Source organism: Mugil cephalus, chromosome 1, assembly GCF_022458985.1.
Source record: "Mugil cephalus isolate CIBA_MC_2020 chromosome 1, CIBA_Mcephalus_1.1, whole genome shotgun sequence".
In the NCBI taxonomy this organism is placed as follows: domain Eukaryota; kingdom Metazoa; phylum Chordata; class Actinopteri; order Mugiliformes; family Mugilidae; genus Mugil; species Mugil cephalus.
This window is the reverse complement of record NC_061770.1, coordinates 44450232-44469902: the sequence shown is the minus strand read 5'-3', so window position 1 is coordinate 44469902 and position 19671 is coordinate 44450232. Positions and strand designations below refer to the sequence as shown.

Sequence of the window (19671 nt, the reverse complement as noted above, 5' to 3'; positions counted from 1 at the left end):
CATCTTAGTCTTTTACAGCTAAATGCAAAACTCGAGTTAGCAGAGTGGGAGCTCTGTATCACGAGGACCTATTTCACCTGGATGCTCCTGTTGCGCAAAGATACACTGCGGCATTTCCTTTATAGTCGGGGGGGACGCAGTGCACGGTTGTATCGCTCCGCCGGCGGAGGAAATGCTCCTAGACCAATCACATCTGTGTTTACACCATCACCTGTCAAACACACACCCTCCGTTACATTTTCTCTCTGAAAGGTAGGATTTCTCTCTTTATTCTACCTGCACATTTTTATCCAAAATGTGAACGCGTTGTCAGGAAATAAGAGTTTAGTTACGGCGGCGCGCTAATGGGAAGCGGCCGGGGATAGCGAGGTTAGCGCCCCCGGAGATAGCAGCCTGGAGCTGGAGCTGGTTATCTGTCCGTCTGGCTTGTTTTTTTAGCCGATTATCAGAAGGTCCTTGCGCCTAATCATCTCTGCCTGAGGTCGGCCCATAACGATGTTGGTTAGCTTAGCAAACCCGGCTTTGTGCCTGCGGACCAGCCATGCAGTTCATCCTCATGCTAGCGGTAGAGACGCTGGTGGTCAGCTGCAGAGGGAGGTGTTAGCCGCTGTTAGCCGTGCGTGCACGGATGGATTGATTGATTCACATGCATGCATTTCGTATTTAACGCATTTCTTATTCATGTGCACGGAGCTGCTGACGGATAGTGAGCTCCACCGCCGCGTGAGCAGTAAGCGGCGTTTTGATGAGGAAGTTCTTTGTTTCCTTCTGGGTTTCTCGGTCCCTTCCCTCCGTTAAGCAGCCTAACGGAGGCGACCGGCAATGGGAGACTTGTGGTTAAACTGTGGCTGCCTATTTAACCTCCTTACGATGGATTATATGCTGAAATACAAAACAACACAATACAAAGATAATCCATTTCCACTCAATCCACTTAGCCTAGCCACCAGTTAGCCTCAAAATGTACAAGTAATTGTGCTCAAATAGGACACTGACCTCAACATTACACTGTGATAACAATTAATTGTTGCAGCTGCATTCATGTTGTCATTTGACACCTAACTTTGGCTAAAGGAGAGCTAATTTCATTTTATTAATATGCTGTTGTAAGTGGTGATGAGGAAACTTCAGGACATCACAAACGTGCTTAAGTTGGTCTTAAATACTGAGTAGTTTCTGACAATGTCCGGCTTAGTCTGCACTATTTAATAAAGTAATAATTCTTTTAGTATTTAGTATAATAAAGACACTTTTTGGTGCAATAATGTGTCTGTAATCTGCTTAAAAACCCTTAACTTGAGCAATATCACGGCCATTCTCCATGAGGGAACAGGTGTTCACACACTCAACCAAACTCCACCTGATGAACTGCCAATTATGAGCTTTGTCTAATTAAAGACACAAATTACAGAGACACAAACGGACCAATATTCAGACACGTTCAGATGATCCTCTGCAGTCATTCGGCTCTAGCGTCGGCAGTCCGGTCTATGCTGTAGTTGACTTTAGCGAGGATGAAAGCCTGCCCAGGATGCAGACACAATAGTGTGCTTCAAACTTGCTCTGCAGGAAATAAAAAGGGAACTTGCACTTGTAACTGTGTGTGTGTGTTTCCATACATATATACGTCATACTTTCTGAGCTTTGTAAAGGATGTGCACGCATAGTTTTAGTTTGCGAGATGATTATTGTTGTCCAATAAATGTGAATAATTAAAAAATACAATGTATTTGCATGAAATGTGGCAGAACAGTATTAAAATGAGCTTAAACACACACCTTACTCAAATACTACTACTTAAGTTTCCTTTCTATTTCTGTGTACGTCGCTATAAAATAGTTGTAATCAGCTCCTGTACTATTTGGTTGTAATATCTTCTGCCTTCGCTCGTTGTGGCTCTTCTTTGTGATATAAAATAAAGATTTCTTGGGGTTATCTTGTGCGTCTTTCTCCAGATGTCTTGATTAGAAGTTGGACAATCTTTGGCAGCGCAATATTACTTTTTAATGTCTGAAGTTATTAAACCCAGCGTGAACCCGATATAAGATGCCAGCGGCTCTAACTTACAAACTAATTGGAGAGAATGTGAAATGCATCGTGTTTTATTTTTTTTTATGTTAGTTTTTATACTATTTGCTCTCAAACTCCCTGAGCTATTGCATTTGCGAAATAACAGAGGAGGGGAGTTGAGGAGGAGCTGGGAGGGAGGGAAAAGGAGGAGGGTGAATCACGTCCAGACAGTTTAAGGTGCAGTGCAGTGTGGGTGTTTACAGTATTAATCCAGCCTCCGTGCTGAAGAACCTTTTTGATTTACAGTGTTCACTTCCAGTCCCTCTTCTCCTCCTGTGCATCCAGGAGCTGAAACACACACTCACACTGAAGCGCCTACGGTAGCCGCTAACTGGACGGACTCTCTGGCAATTGACCTTTCGCAGGTAAGCCTGGGCTCCCTCTGTGCATTACTCTTACCGCATCCTTAAATGTGTCCCACACGACTTACTTCATACCCCTTGAAATGCATGTTTCAAGTGCATGTACACTTTATGTGGTTTTAGAGATGCTTTGGTGATATATTTGCTGGCATGACGAGGGAACAGCCACATTTAACAGATGTTAGATAACAACAAAATTTCTCTAACGTGCTCCTCTAGATCAGATCATCGCTCGGCAAGCGGGTAGATTTAGATGCATGTTTATAAGTGATGAAAAAGAAGAAAAAAAACATTCTATATTTCTATCCTCCTAAAAAGGCTGAAGAATAATTCGCATTGTTTGACTTTATCTTAAAGATAGAAAAGAAGTGAGAGATGCAAACTTTCATTAGAGACAGATTTTAAGTGCTCGTAACTGATTTTTAAGAAGACATAGTGATATTATCTCTTTTTTTGTCCATACAGTGTTCACAAAACTGGTCTTTTACAAAAACAAAGTAAAAGTTTTATTTTAGTTGTTTGCTTTATAATGTGAGGAGACATGATTAGCTGGTAGCTCGTAGAGCGAGCGTTGGATGTCTCTCAGCGTTTGACTCGTGATAACCCCGTCCCCGAGGCTTTTGTGGCACCGTGTGTTTGTCTGAGGCTTGTAAAGTGTTAATTGGAGCATCTCGGGTGCAGCGAGCGCGATGGTTGCAGCGCAGCAGTGGCACAGAGGCCACGTCGTCCGTCGGGGGCTTTTCTAACGCAGTCCTAGAGAAGCACCGGGTGCAGTCGAAGGAGGGAAGAGACTCGCGCTGTGCGTCGCTCACCTGAAGTTTCATGCGTCTGCAGCGACTCTCATTTCTTTCCATTTTTTTCTACTGCAGTGGAATAGTGGAATAAGTCTTGAACTATGAGCTCAGTGGCAGTGTTGACCCCGGAGAGCTTTGCAGAGCATCGCAGCGGCCTCAAGGACCAGGAGATAGCAGGTAACATCCGGCGATCATCTGCTTGTCTTCCCTCGCAGCGTTCTCGTCTCATTCACCGGCTCCTGTCCACGGTGTTTGTCTTCCTGTGTCCTTACCTTTACGCCTCTCTCTCTCTCTCTGGACCAGGCTGCGTCCCGGAGGATGAGGCCTACATCCCTACCTACCTGGAGGCCTTCCCTCCTCTGCCGGAGAAGGGGGCACCAGGGGAGAAGGCCGGGGAACCAGCGTCGGTGTGGGGGGGCAAGATCAGACCCATTAAAGCTTCTGTCATCACGCAGGTCAGGAAGCCGCTGTAGTATACTGATGTTACAGTTGTTTCACGTGTCTTTTTGCAAGTATTTTCAGCTGTGGTTCAGCGGAACGTCGACACGCTTTTCCCTGCAACTTGAACCTCTTCCCTCCGAATCCGTCTCTGCTCAGGTGTTCCACGTCCCCCTGGAGGAGCGCCGCTACAAGGACAACAGCCAGTTCGGGGAGGGCGAGGAGGCCAAAGTGTGCTTGGACATCATGCAGCGGACCGGGGCGCACATCGAGCTGTCCCTGGCCAAAGACCAGGGCCTGTCCATCATGGTCACCGGCAAACTGGACTCCGTCATGAAGGCTCGCAAGGAAATCGTGGCTCGCCTGCAGACTCAGGTGAGTTCCCCACCGCCGAACCGCGGTCCAGTCCTCTCAGATTCATATTACAGCTCTTAATCCTAGAAGGTTGAGTAATATACCGAGATGGTAAACAGTAGCAGCAGTGGCAGCAGCTTGAATAATCCCCACTGTGCAGGCAGGTCGGTTTAGGACAGAAAGTTGAGCTGAAAAATGGCCGTCAGCTCCCCAGGGTGGCCTTTCTGGGCTTCAGCAGCAAACATGCTGATTTCCGCTCCAGTTGGTGCCCCGAGGTTCGCTTGTTTAGCTGAGCTGCAGTTATTGATATAAAAGTGCAGAAAAAACACTTTGTCCTCCTCGCAAGGTCGAGCGCTTTTGTGTTTGTTTACCTTCTTCACTGAAAACTCGCATTCATCGATTCCGATTCGTCCAATTACCGCCTTTCGCCACAGAACTCCATAAAGCGCCCGTCACATCAACTCATGCAACATCTTATAATTAATTGCTTGTTTCCACTTCGAAACGACGCAGACCTGACACTCTTTCTTCCTGAAACTTTCTTCTCCTCCTCCTCCAGGCGTCGGCCACGGTCGCCATCCCCAAGGAGCACCACCGCTTCGTCATCGGCAAGAACGGCGAGAAGCTGCAGGAGCTGGAACTGAAGACCGCCACCAAGATCGCTATTCCACGCCCCGACGACCCCAGCGCCAACATCCGCATCACCGGCACCAAGGAGGGCATCGAGAAGGCTCGCCACGAGATCCTGCTCATCTCGGCCGAGCAGGTGAGCGGTCATCGGCGTTCAACGGTCGCGCTTCGCGCCTTTGGAGTTACGATAGGTCATCTGAGATGTAGCTGAACTTTAGTCTGTGTTTTTGTGGCTCTACAGAATGGAGCCTCCGTCGTGTGGATCAGGTAGCTTGTGCAGAGTCTGTATGTTGAATCTGCTTCGTTCCAATGAGCCACAATGATCGATATTAATTAGCTTATTGTCTTGTGATGCTCATCTAATTTTCACACTGTTGAATCGAGTTGTGAAATTTATTAATTAGCTGCTGAGAAGATGACTGAATCATTGAGTTGTAGTTGTTTATGACTCAATAAAAGCTGAGTTTTATAGGATTCGATAAGAGAACTGATCGATTATTCAGTAAAATGCTGTTGAATCCCAACCACATCTTAAAGGTTAATTGGTGTAATTACACATCTTAAGTGGTGGTAATTAGCCCTGATGTCGCCTGAGCCAGACTAAAATTGTCTGGTTGTAAAAATTACCTCACGTTTTATTAATTAATTTGTTACGGATGCTGCATGAACCCTGTAATTACGGCGCCGTCCTGAAAACCGATAATTACACATTCTGCTCACGTTCCGTTGAACTCTTCTGTTTGCCGTGTTCCTCCTCCTCCTCCTCTTCCTCCTCCTCCTCCACACGCCCGCCCACTCACCAGGATAAGCGTGCCGTGGAGCGTCTGTGCCTGGAGAAGGCCTTCCACCCCTTCATCGCTGGCGCCCACAACCGGCTGGTGCAGGAGCTGAGCCAGGAGACGGGCGCCCGCATCAGCATCCCGCCGCCCAGCCTGCCCAAGGACGAGATCGTCATCACGGGGGAGAAGGAGGCCGTCGCGCTGGCGCTCAACCGCATTCGAGCCATCTACGACGACAAGGTGAGATCACGCAGCGCCGCTAATGGTCTCTCTCTTTTTCTGCACATGTTTTTGTCTTTTTCACAAAAATTTCAACTATAGTCTGTGCTAGACTTGCTTTTACCCAGGATGCCTTGCTGTGATCAGGCCGGTTTGGATAACATTGCAGATAAAAAAAAAACTTTCTTTATCTGCTTTGTTTACTAGCAAAGGTAGCAAAGGTGTTTTGTTCTGGATTGAAAGGGGCTTTTATCGGGGCTGTTTTCTGCGTCGCTGGCGCTGGCCGTCTCTCCAGAAGTTTAAAAGAAGCTACATGAGACGGATGAGTGAACCACTGAGAGGAAGCGTGCGCTCGTACCAGATGAGACCCGGTGATAGACAAGCCCGGAGATAATGCGGAGAGAAAATTGGATTTCGCCAGAGAACAACAGGATGAGAATGCTAATGTCATTTAGTGCATATTTATGAGAGGCGAAAACTTTTCAGGCTCCGCGTCCGTTCGGCCCCCGCGTCTCCTTTTTCGTCTTTCCCATCCGCTCCCGCCTCCTTCCGTCTCCTCCCCGTTTCCGTTCATTCCTCCTGCCGCGTTCGTGTTTTTCCGGTTTTGATCTTGCCCTTCTCCGCCTCGCAGAAAAGGAAGACCACGACCATCTCCGTGGAGGTGAAGAAGTCCCAGCACAAGTACATCATAGGTCCGAAGGGCAACACCCTGCAGGAGATCCTGGAGGCCACGGGGGTGTCCGTGGAGATGCCCCCCTTGGACTCGGGCTCAGAGACCATCATCCTCAGAGGGGAGCCGGACAAACTGGGGCCGGCGCTGACGCAGGTCTACGCCAAGGTGAGGAGGGAGGATGGAGAAAATGTTGTAATAACGGATTGAGATAGGAGGAGGTGTTGTTTCTATATAATGTGTTTTGCCTTTATTAGATCAGGTAAAGCAGAGAGGTGGGGGCCAAACGCTACCAAGACACCACATACTTTCTTTTTGATTTTGATATATTAGATATTTAATGTATCAGGACAGCAAAGACATTGGCACCATTGAGAGAAGGCGTCATCAAACCCCATCACTTGACATAATGAACTTAGAATGGAGCATTAAGGCAAATGTGTCCATGGGAAGAAAAGATCCATTGTTAATCTGTTTACGATTTCTTAATATACTGTAAAAGGAATGTGTGTGTTTTGTTTTGGATACTTTGTTAATATTGTCATCATTTAAAGTTGTTCAGGTGAGCAAAGAGTAAATGCCACGATCATATACACTGGTCTTAAATGTAATAATAATAATAATAATAATAATAATAATAACACCATATTCATATTTGTTTTTCATTGAAACATGGTAGTAAACTGAAATAAAAGTTAAATATCATTCAAATCTAGAATGAGTCCCAAAAATTATAAATAATAGATAATAATTATAATAGATAACAGATAATCCATAACAGGCTATACAAGCTCACATATTGCATGATGAGGCGTTCTGGGCTTAATATCTTAATTTCGGTGTGTGACACATTCACGCTATGAATTAACGACGCCAACGGCCTGAAGTGGTGACAACACAATTAAACACTGGGCGAACGTTTCTCACTTTGTAACTAATGAAAACACACTCTAACGGCTCCGTCTGGTTTCATTTACAACCAACGGTGTCTTTTGATGCCGGCACGTGATGAGAAGACTGGTTTACCGGACACAAAAATAAGCATCATCTCTGCTTCTGTCCCCTACGACGTCTCCTCCGACGCACTGCTGACTCCTCTGAGCGCACACACACACACACACACACACACACACAGACACAGCGCATGTCGGGGCCGAGTGATCAGAGTAATTTGTGGTTTATTATCGGTACAAGCAGCGCGAATCACAACTTAAATGAGTGCGGTTCAGTTCGACATTATTGCCGGTCCGTTAGATTAACATTTAATTTTATTAAAATGAGTATTTAGAGCCTGTGGGCTATAAACATAATGGTCATTAAAGTAGCCGGCTGGACTTAATTGTGTAGTGGGCTGCATGGCTTGTGTAAAGCCCTGTGAGAGGAGCTGTTACCTGTAGGTTGTGACTGTTGAGATGTGTGAGACCTCTGTGAGTTAATGCATACCTTGTCTCAACCCCAGGCTAAGAGTGTGATGGTGGTGGAGGTGACTGCTCCTGCCTGGCTCCACCGCTTCATCATCGGGAAGAAAGGACAGAACATCGGGCGGATTACACAGCAGCTACCACGGGTAAGAAAAGATGAGAGGAGAGGAGGGGACGTGAGTTAGGTTAACACAATCGCATCCTGTTTACGCTCTACTACATTTGCAGGATGTGGCGTCTTGTTAGAATAAGACCAATAAAACCAAAAACAAAAATGATCAAAGGGGTAAAAGTGACTGTAGAGGAGGACTTGAGTCGGCGCCTCAGCTGAGACGCGTCTAATGAAGTGTGACACTGTGGAGAATCGGTGCAGGAGGAGGCAGCAGAGAGCGCTCTCTAACTGGGTCGTCTTCACTCGTGTGCAGGTTCACATAGAGTTTACCGACGGTGAGGAGCGCATCAGTCTCGAGGGGCCCACAGAAGAGGTGGAGCAGGCTCAGGCCCAGATACAAGAGATCATCAAGGACCTGGTCAGTATGGACACACACACACACACACACACACACACACACACACACACACACACACACACACAGCTAGATTTATACACACATTTAAATAAACTACCTACGATAGTAGCGGCTTTAAACTGTGATATAATAATGAAAATAATTATTATGGAAAAATAATGATGTACCTTTTACATTGTGTGAACTAAATATATTGTCGTGTTTTCAACATGAATTTGAAAGTGAATTTTAACCCTTTAAAGCCTGGACTGATTAAAGCCGATAAATTAAAGCCGCTGTGTTTGAATTACCGTAACTCGCAGTGGTTTGCTCTGTTGACAGTATTCAAAGTGTAGCTGAACACTGCGAAGTTGTTGCTTTTGTTTGGACCTTTGTGACATCTCAAGGGTATAACTAACTTCAAACAGCTCTCTCTTCCTGGGTCTCCCCGGTCTTGCGTCGCTTCTCAACCTGTAGCCAACATCTTTGTGTCATCGTTACCGTAATGGCAGCTTTTTTCCCCAGCAAGCGCAACTTCCCGATGTTCAGCCACACTTTTGTCAACAGAGCAAACCACAGTGACTTACGGTAATTCAAATTCCACAAGCTTTTGTTTATGCGCAGGCGAATGGTTCGGTCTTAGAGCGTTAAAAATCACCCTGTGTTTTAAGAAACTGTGGTTTCCAAATATTCAAACTTTAAATGACTTCAGTCTTTGTTGTGCCGTGCTGTGTTCAGACTAACGGTGTCAGACACACCGTCTCAGCCGGTTATATGAGGCGGTGACTCATCCATATAGCGCGTTTCACTGTTTCATTTTTAAACAGATGACTATGTAGCATCAACGAGCGCGTGAGCAGCGCTTCAGCGGTGACTCTCTGAGTGGCCTGAGTAGTGAAAACACAAGGGGACAGAAGAGAAACGGATTTAGTCAGATTCCTTTAACGGTGTGTGAATTCATTCCTAAATCTCCCCCCCGTGTCTCTGTGTCTTTGTCCAGCTGGTGAGGATGGACTACACTGAAGTCATCATAGACCAGCGCTTTCACAGGCACCTCATAGGAAAGAACGGAGCCAACAGTGAGTAGGATAGTAGGAGACAAGGGATCAACCCTGTGGTGTTAAAGTTAACTTGCTTCCTTCCATTCTGCCGCGTCATCCTCCTCTTCCTGCTTCCTTCTCCTCCATCCTCCCTGCAGTCAACCGGATCAAGGAGCAGTACAAAGTGTCGGTACGAATCCCTCAGGACTCGGAGCGCAGCGGTCTGGTCCGAATCGAGGGCGACCCCAAAGGGGTGCAGCTGGCCCGCAGGGAGCTCATCGAGATGGTCCAGAGAATGGTGCGGACGGGGTCCGAGCTTTGGTTGCATTGGTTAATTTAATCCAGCTGGATCTCATAAAAAGAGGCTCATTTGTCACATGATTCCAGGAAAACGAGCGCACCAAAGACCTGATCGTGGAGCAGAAGTTCCATCGGACAATCATCGGACAGAAAGGAGAGAAGATCAAAGAAGTCCGAGACAAGTTTCCCGAGGTGACCCACCTGTCTCCTTATCATCGCTTGTAAAATCATTTTGTCTTGACTCGACTCTAATTTAATTGAAGTATCGTCTCGCTCTCTTTCAGGTCATTATTAATTTCCCCGACCCGGCACAGAAGAGTGACATTGTCCAGCTGAGGGGGCCGAAGAACGAGGTGGAGAAATGTGCCAAGTTTCTCCAGAAAATTATTGCAGACCTGGTACGACCCAGACTCACATTACAGTCAGTCTGTCTGTCTGTCTCTGTGCCTCCACGCTCGACTTCACCGCACTTTCCCTTCTTTTGTAGATTGAGAACAGCTTCTCGCTCTCGGTCCCCATATTTAAGCAGTTTCACAAGAACATAATCGGTAAAGGCGGCGCCAACATCAAAAAGGTGAGGAGGCTTTTAAAGATGAAATCGGGTCAAATGAGCACTTCAGACTAGAGATCGACCGATATGGATTTTTTCTACATCCACACGCTGCTTTTTCTTCCTCCATTTAACCAAAAACATGGACATTTATTGAACTCAAAAGAAAATTTAAAGCTCTTATGCATACAGAATAAAAGATAAACAGGTAAAAAGTGGTAGAGCACTAGCAGGAGGGCGATGCTAAGGTCAGAAACGTCAGCTAGCAAAACTCCTACTTAACAACAACAGTACAAGTTAGGGCTTTTGCTAATGACGGTAATGTGTTGGTGCTGAGTGATAAAGTAAATAGATAAATAGATCTTTGTTTGGTAACTGTAAAAAAAAGATCAAAAGAAAAACTTTTTTTTTCAATTGTTATTTTATGGAGTGCACACACTCTACTAGTGGGGGAGGGTCAATGTATGGGCTGCACAGTCTGCAGTGTCTCCAGCAGCACAGGGCTGCCTGTGGATGCGCCTGTCTGTAAATCTGATACTGATACCAGTAAACGCAAATATCGGCCCTGATATATCAGTCGATCTCTTCGTCAGACTGTTGTCAGAATAGTGTTGTTTTTACATTTGAGGCAGAAAATAATTGGAGATGTTTACGCCACTAGATTCGTGAAGAGACGAACACCAAGATCGACCTGCCAACGGAGAACAGCAACTCTGAGATGATCGTCATCACGGGGAAGAAGAGCAACTGTGAGGCAGCCAGAGATCGAATCCTCTCCATCCAGAGAGAACTGGTGAGACACCTGAGAAAATCACTTTAAATTATTTCTCAAAACAATGGATTTGACTAAAAATATTGAGACATTACCAAACAATATAAAAACAGGTGCTAGCGCGCTGACGTGTTCTTCTTCGTCTTAAAACTTGAAACTCCAGGCCAACATTAAGGAGACGGAGGTCGCCATCCCAGCCAAGCTGCACAACTCTCTGATCGGCTCCAAAGGCTGCCTCGTGCGCTCCATCATGGAGGACTGCGGCGGCGTCCACATCCACTTCCCCTCGGAGGGCTCCGGCTCGGACAAGGTCACCATCAGGGGACCTGCCGGTGAGGTGGAGAAAGCCAAGAAACAGCTGCTGCAGCTGGCCGAAGAGAAGGTGGGTCTGAAGGAGGGTTGGACCACAAGCAAAATTATTATTAAAAGTCACTGTTATTTCTAATTTTTAATCTGTTTTTTTTTTGCACCACAATTGGATCAAATTACACTTATTATTCTTAAGAAATTAGAATTTTTTTAAAAGATGGTTCATTGAATATAACATTCTCCTACTTTACTTGTTTTTCTTTGCACTAAAAAAAATGGAAAAACTTCAGAGTTGTCTTTATTTATATGTAATTATCCTGCTATGTTGCTGGTCCGGCCCACTACTGATGTGATGGGCTGAACTAACATGAGTTTGACAACCTCCGGGTTACACAGAGTGCAGTGTGAATGAACATGAAGACAAAAATAAAACGACTTCCTTCCGTTTCCAGCAAGTCAACAACTTCACAGCCGAGCTGCAGGCCAAGCCCGAGTACCACAAGTTCTTGATCGGCCGGGGCGGAGCCAACATTCGCCGGGTGCGAGACAAGACGGGGGCCCGCATCATCTTCCCGTCGGCCGACGACACGGAGCAGGAGCTGATCACCATCGTGGGGAAAGAGGAAGCAGTTCGTCAGGCCCAGAAGGAGCTGGAAGGCCTGGTCAAAAACCTGGTACGCGTTCTGTCCTGTGCGACACTGAAGTAGTGACTTTGCACCCGTTGCAAACCCCTCCGGTTGTCTCCTCCCCCAGGACGACGTGGTGGAGGACAGCATGGTGGTGGACGTTCGCCACCACCGCCACTTCGTGTGTCGGCGAGGCCAGGTGCTGCGGGAGCTGGCGGAGGAGTACGGCGGCGTGGCCGTGAGCTTCCCTCGCACTGGAGCCAACAGCCAGCGGGTCACTCTGAAGGGGGCAAAGGACTGCGTGGAGGCGGCGAAGAAACGCATCCAAGAGATCATTGAGGACTTGGTAAGAGCCATTTAGATTAATGACCTCAGGCAAGAGGCGCCTGTACGGATCAATATCTTTGTTCAAGTCAATTTAAAGTAAAGAAATCTAATTATTGCGAAAGTCATAGAAACAGGACTTCTATAAGGGCATTCGGTGTCGTTGTAACCGTCTAGGAGTCCCAGGTGAGCGTGGAGGTGGCCATCCCTCAGCGCTTCCACCGAGTCGTCATGGGGCCTAAAGGCTGCCGCATCCAGCACATCACCAGGGAGCACGAGGTCCAAATCAAGTTCCCCGAGAGGGACGACAGCGCTGCAGGTTAGAAACACAACAATCCACATGTTAACCTGCTGCTGCTGTGAAGTGTTATTCTGCAAAGGTAGTTTTGTTGCATTTCATTGTTGCATCGTTATCAGTACAGAGTTCAGGTTTTTCTACCAACCTCTTCAGCATCTTAGTCCCAGCCATGAAGGAATAATTTCGTTTCATTTCCGTGGTTTCCGTTAAACTCGCAGGTCAGGAGTCTTCACCGCAGGAGAACGGTGAGGTCGGTCCGGAGGCGGACTTCGTCCCCCGCAAGTGTGACATTATCAGCATCTCGGGCCGAGCAGAAAAGTGTGAGCTGGCTAAAGCCGCCCTGCTGGTAGGCACCGTTCACTTCAGTGGAGCCTGTCTGATGTTTGCCTCACGTGTTGTAGCTTTGTATTTCCTCTCACTGTCGTCGTCCCCTCCTTCAGGCCTTGGTGCCCATAACGGAGGACGTCGAGGTTTCTTACGAGCTGCACCGCTACATCATCGGCCAGAAGGGCAGTGGAATCAGGAAGATGATGGAGGAGTACGAGGTGAGCGGACGCTCTAGTGCCATCTACTGGTCATGTTTTACACTGCAGCTTAAGATTCACATCTATACTATGAGCAGTTTTTTAAGTTGGTGTACAGATCTTATTTATTATTTATCTTATTTATTTGTTTATTTGTTTGCAGGTGAACATCTGGGTGCCGCAGCCCGAGAAGCAGCTGGACGTGATCAAGGTGACGGGGCTGGTCGCCCACGTGGAGCGAGCCAAACAGGGTCTGCTGGAGAGGGTGAAAGAGCTGCAGGCCGAGCAGGAGGACAGGGTACGAACACTTTGTGCTTCACCGTGTGATCGTCACTCTGTGACCTGCTCCTTTTGAGTCTTTCCATTTTGCTTCTTGTGACAAAATTTCATCTTATTTCTATATCGTATTATGGCTCAGAAGACTTTATGATTCATACGTAAATTGACATCTTTTAATTTTAGACCGGCAACATATCGTTCAGTTGTTCAACATGGTTATTTAATAATGAGTCATTGGAGACAAATTTATTTGAAATGAAGCGTTAAAGCAAAAACCTGTTTGGTTTGAAGGCTGATGGATTATGTCACTAACCTCTCCATCTCCTCTCAGGCCCTGCGTAGTTTTAAAGTCACCATGTCCGTGGATCCGAAGTTTCACCCCAAGATTATTGGACGCAAAGGAGCCGTCATCTCTCAGATCAGGAAAGACCACGACGTCAGCATCCAGTTCCCCGACAAAGGAGACGAGCAGCAGGTGTGTGTTTGTGTTGGATTGTTAAGCCTCGCTGCTCTTTTCTCAACTCATCCCATCCTCCGCCTCCGCCCCCCCCCCCAGGATCTGATCGTGATCTCGGGGTACGAGCGCAACGTGGAGGAGGCGCGTCAGGCCATCCAGCAGCTGGTGGCCGAGCTGCAGGAGATGGTGAGCCAGGACGTCCACCTGGACCCGAGGACCCACGCTCGCATCATCGGTGCCCGCGGCAAAGCCATCCGCAAGCTGATGGAGGAGTTCAAGGTTAGACAGGACGCTGGTTCATAGTTTAGCTTTCCCTGTATGTTCAGGTCGATATTTTGGTCTTTTAAGCAGCAACATCGCGACTTTAAAGTTATACCTGCAGTTCTCCAAATGACCACTTGAGGCTGTCTCCAACCGTGAGTTGATCTCCACAGACCTCCGTATTAAAATGTCTAACTTAACAGCAACAAGTCAGTAAGTTTACAGTCTGGGACAACATTAGTTCTTCAAACTTGTGGAGATTAAGGTGGAGTCCTGAGGTGGTGCTGTCCCATGCCACCTCACTGAGCTTAAAACTATTAAGGTGACCTAAGGGTGACTTCACCAAAGTTCTGGACAGCTTTACAGCGACGTTCTCCTCTGGTTCTCCAAGGTGGATATCCGGTTCCCTCAGCCAGGTTCCGACGAGCCCGACAAAGTGACGGTGACGGGCCTTCCTGAGACTGTCGACAATGCTATTGATCACCTGCTCAACCTGGAGGAGGAATACGTGAGTTCACAGTGGCAAACGTCCTAGAACAGGATGTCTCCTACTCGCTAACTGTATCCCAGCTCAGATCAGAGAAATGCCTCGGTAGTGGAATCGCTCTTCTCCTCTCACCTCAGATGCTCAGCGTGACGGAGACGGAGACCTTGGCGGCGTACATGAAGCCTCCATCTCGCTACGGAGGAGGAGGGGGAGCGGGAGGACTGGATGATAGCAGCGGAGGTCCAGCTAAGGGCTTCGTGGTGCGGGACGCCCCCTGGAACGCAGCAGGAAACAAGGTGCGATTAGCTGACTTTATTAATCACACATTAAATGTGGAGCAGATTCTTTTCCCCTGTTCAGACCTGGCATAAACATGCAGTACACGTGTTCACACCTGGAATGAAAACGTGTCTCCATACGCTCGTTACGCAAATAATGAAAATAACGTGTGTGAAACCAGATGAAATAAACAGCCCAAGTCACAGCTTTGGGTCCCTCTTGGCTGATATTTATAGAGCGTCCTCTCAGACAGGTGAACTACTGGGACACCAGGTACCAGGTCTGAACATGGCTGATGACCCTGTTTACACTTTAAGGTGCATCTTGGGGGATTGTATCTCAGATGTAAACAGTAGGGGTTGGTTCAGATAAATAAAAAGACAAAGAAGAAGACAAAGATTTCTTTTGATTTCGTTGCAGTTCGGTATTAGAGTGGGACATCATTAGTAAAGAGACACTTAGACCTGTATATCACGGTATTTTTCAGAATTCTGACAGCATCACAGTATTTTATTTTTTATTTTTTATTTTTAATCACGTGTTCTTAACATTTTCTACTGGTTGAGAGAGGAATTAATGCAGTAGATTGACCAAGGACGGACTATTTTACTGTGATGATCAGTAAATATTGTAGAATAATAGAAAAAAGTAAACCAATGTTATCAGGATGAAAGAAAGATGAAGAAAAGGGGACAATTACGGTTTCATTTATTATGACTTATTTATTCCTTTTTAAACTTCTTTCTCTGTAACGTCAATAGCAGCGCCACCAGTTACCGTAATAACTGTAGTCTGCATGCAACAATTTTTTTCTTATTTATAAAATGCTGAAATTGGGGACAGCTTTGGAGGACAGGTCATTGAAAATCAGGGACCGTCCCCAGAAATCCAGGACGTCTGGTCACCCTAAAAATAAATAAATAAATAAATAAATAAGTTCTTCCGCATCTTCAGGGTCTTCTCGCTCTGCTGCTTCATTTTTCCGACTTTTCCATCTTCACCAGCCTCACAGTGGCATCATGTGTGTTGTTCCTGTCTGAAACGGTGTCTCGTGGTGCGGCGTTCTGAACACTGTGTAATCAAACACACCGCTATGCCGGTATATTAAAAATTCATATTATAACAAAAACAATAGCGGTATTCGCTGTGAACCAGTATAATACGCAGCTCTACTAGATGCCTTTTAACCCTTTAAAGCCTGAACGTATGGCCGGTGATCCATTAACGGATGCGATATTTGAATTACCGTAACTCACAGTGGTTTGCTTCCCAACCTGCAGCCAACAGTCAATTTTTTTTTCCCCAGTGTTCAGCCACACTTTGATTTTTGTCCGTCGGTGAGTTACGGTAATTCAAATGCCGCAAGATTTTTTTTAATGCACAGGTGGATGTTCAGGTCTTAAAGGGTTAAATGGCCACAAGATAGTTTGATGCTCTGATGGTTGAAAAATTAGAGAGGAGCTCTGAAGTATGTCAGAATACTTTGATATCTTCATATACAGACAGACGCGCTTTCAAAGTGTTAACCAGATCTGTGCGTCTGTTCGTCCCAGGCTCCCGACATGAGCAGCGCTGAGGATTTCCCCACGTTCGGGACGGGCGTGGCCCCGAAGCAAACGTCCGCCTGGGGTCCCAAGAAGTTCTGAAGCTGCTCACCCGGAGGGGAAAAACAAACTCCTGTAAAGTAGACAACGAGAGACAAAACAAATCTCTAATCAAATTGCTGCTCGCCTTCCTCCCCTTCCTCCTTTAGTGTCCTCCCCCCTTCTCGTCTCTCTTTCTCTGTGAGCCCCTACTGTTCTCCCACAACCAGCCACATTGAAACCAGGGAGAACCATCCCTTCTTTTCTCTTAGTAACTCCTCCTCCCCCTGAGAGAGAGAGAGAGAGAAAAAAAAAAAGAGTGTTAAGGTGCTCTTTTCATAGTTTCGCTGTCCCGCTCTGCCTCTCGGTTGCACCACCGCTGCTGGTCCTGCTGAAACATTTCAAAAAAACAAAAAAAAAACAAAAAAAAAAAACAGTCCCCTTTCATTCCTCCTGCAAAACAATCACCTCACTGCAGTACATAAGAAGAGTTTCAGTTCTACAAGAGTCGGCGTGGAAGTACGAAGAGAGGAGTCGGTTTTTATAGCTCGAGAAGGATTCATCCTTTAAGGTTTTCTTTTTACGAGGTGGTCTCTCGACGGCTCACCTCTCCAGTCTCTAACGTGGTGCAGCAGCTGAGGCAGTGAGCAGTGTGTGTGTTTCGGTGTGCGTGTCGGTGGGTTCAGGAGAGGCTTTTTTCACCCACAAGTGTTTGTAGATCCCGTTTTCTTTTAAGTTTTATTTCCGAGCCGGGAGCAGAAACGGCCTCTGTTTTGAAATCCCGAAGGAGACGCGTTAAGTCTGATTGTTTGTATCGAAGGTCGTTTTTGTCACAACCGATTTTATTTATTCAAAAAAGGAGCCATTTTATTTGAACTACTGTGATCATGCGTTTTTTATAAAAAACTAAAAAAAAAAGAAAGAAAAAAAGAAGAAGAAGAAGCACTCATTGTAGCTTGCAACCTTTGGGAGCGAATGCTGTACGTCAGGGTTTGGGATCATGTTGTTATGTCTAAGTGTACAAAGAACTTTTCGCTATTTTTTTAAACTGTGTGGGATTTTTTTTTTCTTTCTGTTGTTGTTGTTGGTTTCTGGCATATTTGAAAGATTATGTATGTACGTATGTATGTGCGTGCGCGTGGAAGTCAAGATGTATATTTGAATGAAGCTGAACCAAACTTTTACACCGTCTTTGTCCGTTTGTCTCTCTTCTCAGAGCTCACTCAGAGGTTTTTAACCCTCTCAGCTCGTCACTAAAACTCGCTGCTTAAAATCCAACCCCCCCTCCTCCCGAAACAAGAAACTCGCCTCCGTCTTTCGTTGTCTCTCGCACAAGTGCTTCACATGTATGTTCATGGTATTTTGTAGCAAAAACCTTTGATGCCCCTTATTCCTTTTCCCATTTCTGAGACTTAAAACGACGTGTCCTGTTGCTAAATTGTAGCCTGACCCAGACTTCAGTCGGTTTAACTAAACTTTCTTTGTGCCTGGAGTGTTAAAGGAATAGTTAAACATTTTGGAAATGTGTGGACAGGCTTTGTAGGCTAGAGATTTGGATGAGAAGATCAGTGAAAGGAGGCTTTTGTACGAGATTAATATCGGACTACGACAACTCACACAATGACTTGAAATGTGCCGACGTGTATGTTATTGAGGCTGTCGCTTCCACGAATGATGAAAATAACCAAAAATTAAATGGCCCAAGCTCACGTGCCACCTTACAACTTCAAACCGAGACATTAACGTCAGTATTTTGAGTGGTTGTTGATTGGTTTTATCGTTGTTTGCTTTAATTATTCAGACAAATCCTCTCACAAGCTGTAAGCAGTTTGTTTGTGCATATACGGACCTACAAAACTAAATGATGCCCATGAAGGTTATGGTGTAAAAATGTTGCATTTTTTCAGATAAATAACACAGCTGCTAATTAATTGAGTAAATTAATCTGAAGATTAATCGAGTAAATTAATCTAAAGATTAATCGAGTAAATTAATCTAAAGATTAATCAATTTACAAATAATTGTTTGTTGGAACACCAATCAAGCTTGGTAGACATCAAGTTTTATTTTATCTGTAAAGAAAAAAGAAGCCATTTTTGTTTTTTATGGGATGTCATCTACTGTTTTCTTGGACAACAACCGTTCAGCTAAACGTGGCTCATTATAAGGAGTCACTATTTTTTCCACAACTAATCCACAACTGACAACTAATGTGAGCGGTGCCCTCTTGTGATATCGACTTCTTACGACCTAATGTCGTAGCTCACAAGTCGCATTTGAATTCAGACACATAGATAAGATGGTGCACAATAGAGATCAGGGACAAAGACTAGTTTAATTTACAGCTTTTTTGACCTGTGTTCCTCTAAAAGTAATGAACTGCTCTGAGTTCCCTTTAGTCGAGGTGATTTCTAACAAATTAAGCTGTTTGATTTATTGGAAAACGTTTGGAAGCTCTTTGAAAATGTCTCCATCATTTTCATGATTGTAGCTACTTTATTTAACTTGATTGCAGATGCCATGACACGAATCCCACAGTGGATTTTAAACCAAACTTAATCTCAACTTAAACTTTGATTGGCCTTGTCTGAAAGGGGTAGAACTAAAAATAAAATGAATTCAGCTCTTCCTTTAATTGGCTTCTGGCTCGTAGTGTCTTTCCGCCTCCAGTCTTAATGCCGTGTTAATTGGCCGTCGGCTAAGCCACACGCACGTCACCGATCTTCTCATCCGACTCAAAAATGCCCAAACTATTCCCTTTAAATGCAGCTAAAGGGTCAGGAGAAGAAAAGCTCAGGACCAGCAGACATGAGAACGAAGAAGAAGAAGAAGAAAAAAAAAAAAACTCAGGGTCCAACTTAAAAGTCAAAGCTGGTGCAGAAATGACTCTTGACAGTAAACGAAGCCGACTATGCAACCCAACAGGATCACAGAGCAGATCGCTGTCTGCACGTAGCTACAGTTATAGATCGCACTGTTTGTGGGACAGCAAACCAGTCATCTGTCTATTTTTAGCTGCTGAACTCACGGCCGAGTCTCCGCATTTTAAATGTGTTTGAAAAGGCCTCGTCGATGCCATTTCTGAAACAAAACTCCCACTATTGGCCTTAACGAGATATCAGTCTACGGCATTTAAGAGAAAAGAAGAGAAAAAAAAGATGTGATTGAATAAGCTGCAATAACTTGTCAGTGACCGGACTTTTTTTTTTTTTTTTCCTACTCTAAATAAAATGTGAAAAAAAGGAACCAAAAGCAGCAGCAGGTTTGGTCTTTTCTTCTTGGCACCAAAAGAAATAACACTTCTTCAATCATTTTTTTCTGTGCATACTGTCTGTC

General features: G+C 45.5%; 1 protein-coding gene across 2 annotated transcripts; it reads left to right on the top strand.

Moving 5' to 3' along the window:
• Positions 1-119: 119 nt before the first annotated feature.
• On the top strand, positions 120-17519 carry hdlbpb (high density lipoprotein binding protein b). Of its 2 annotated transcripts, XM_047584326.1 has the most exons (28): positions 120-252; positions 2356-2435; positions 3302-3403; positions 3530-3681; positions 3824-4039; positions 4578-4784; positions 5452-5667; positions 6278-6484; positions 7776-7883; positions 8163-8267; positions 9247-9325; positions 9445-9584; positions 9674-9778; positions 9871-9984; positions 10074-10160; positions 10798-10929; positions 11072-11290; positions 11670-11891; positions 11971-12189; positions 12345-12486; positions 12684-12811; positions 12906-13010; positions 13153-13287; positions 13600-13743; positions 13825-14004; positions 14378-14494; positions 14611-14769; positions 16306-17519. In XM_047584326.1, exons 3-28 carry the CDS (start codon positions 3328-3330, stop codon positions 16396-16398), a joined length of 3807 nt encoding a protein of 1268 aa, XP_047440282.1. In that variant the 5' UTR covers positions 120-252; positions 2356-2435; positions 3302-3327; the 3' UTR covers positions 16399-17519. The 2 variants fall into 2 exon arrangements, with proteins under 2 accessions (XP_047440282.1, XP_047440283.1); XM_047584327.1 differs by lacking the exon at positions 120-252 and having other exon boundaries at positions 2337-2435.
• The last annotated feature ends 2152 nt before the right edge of the window (positions 17520-19671 follow it).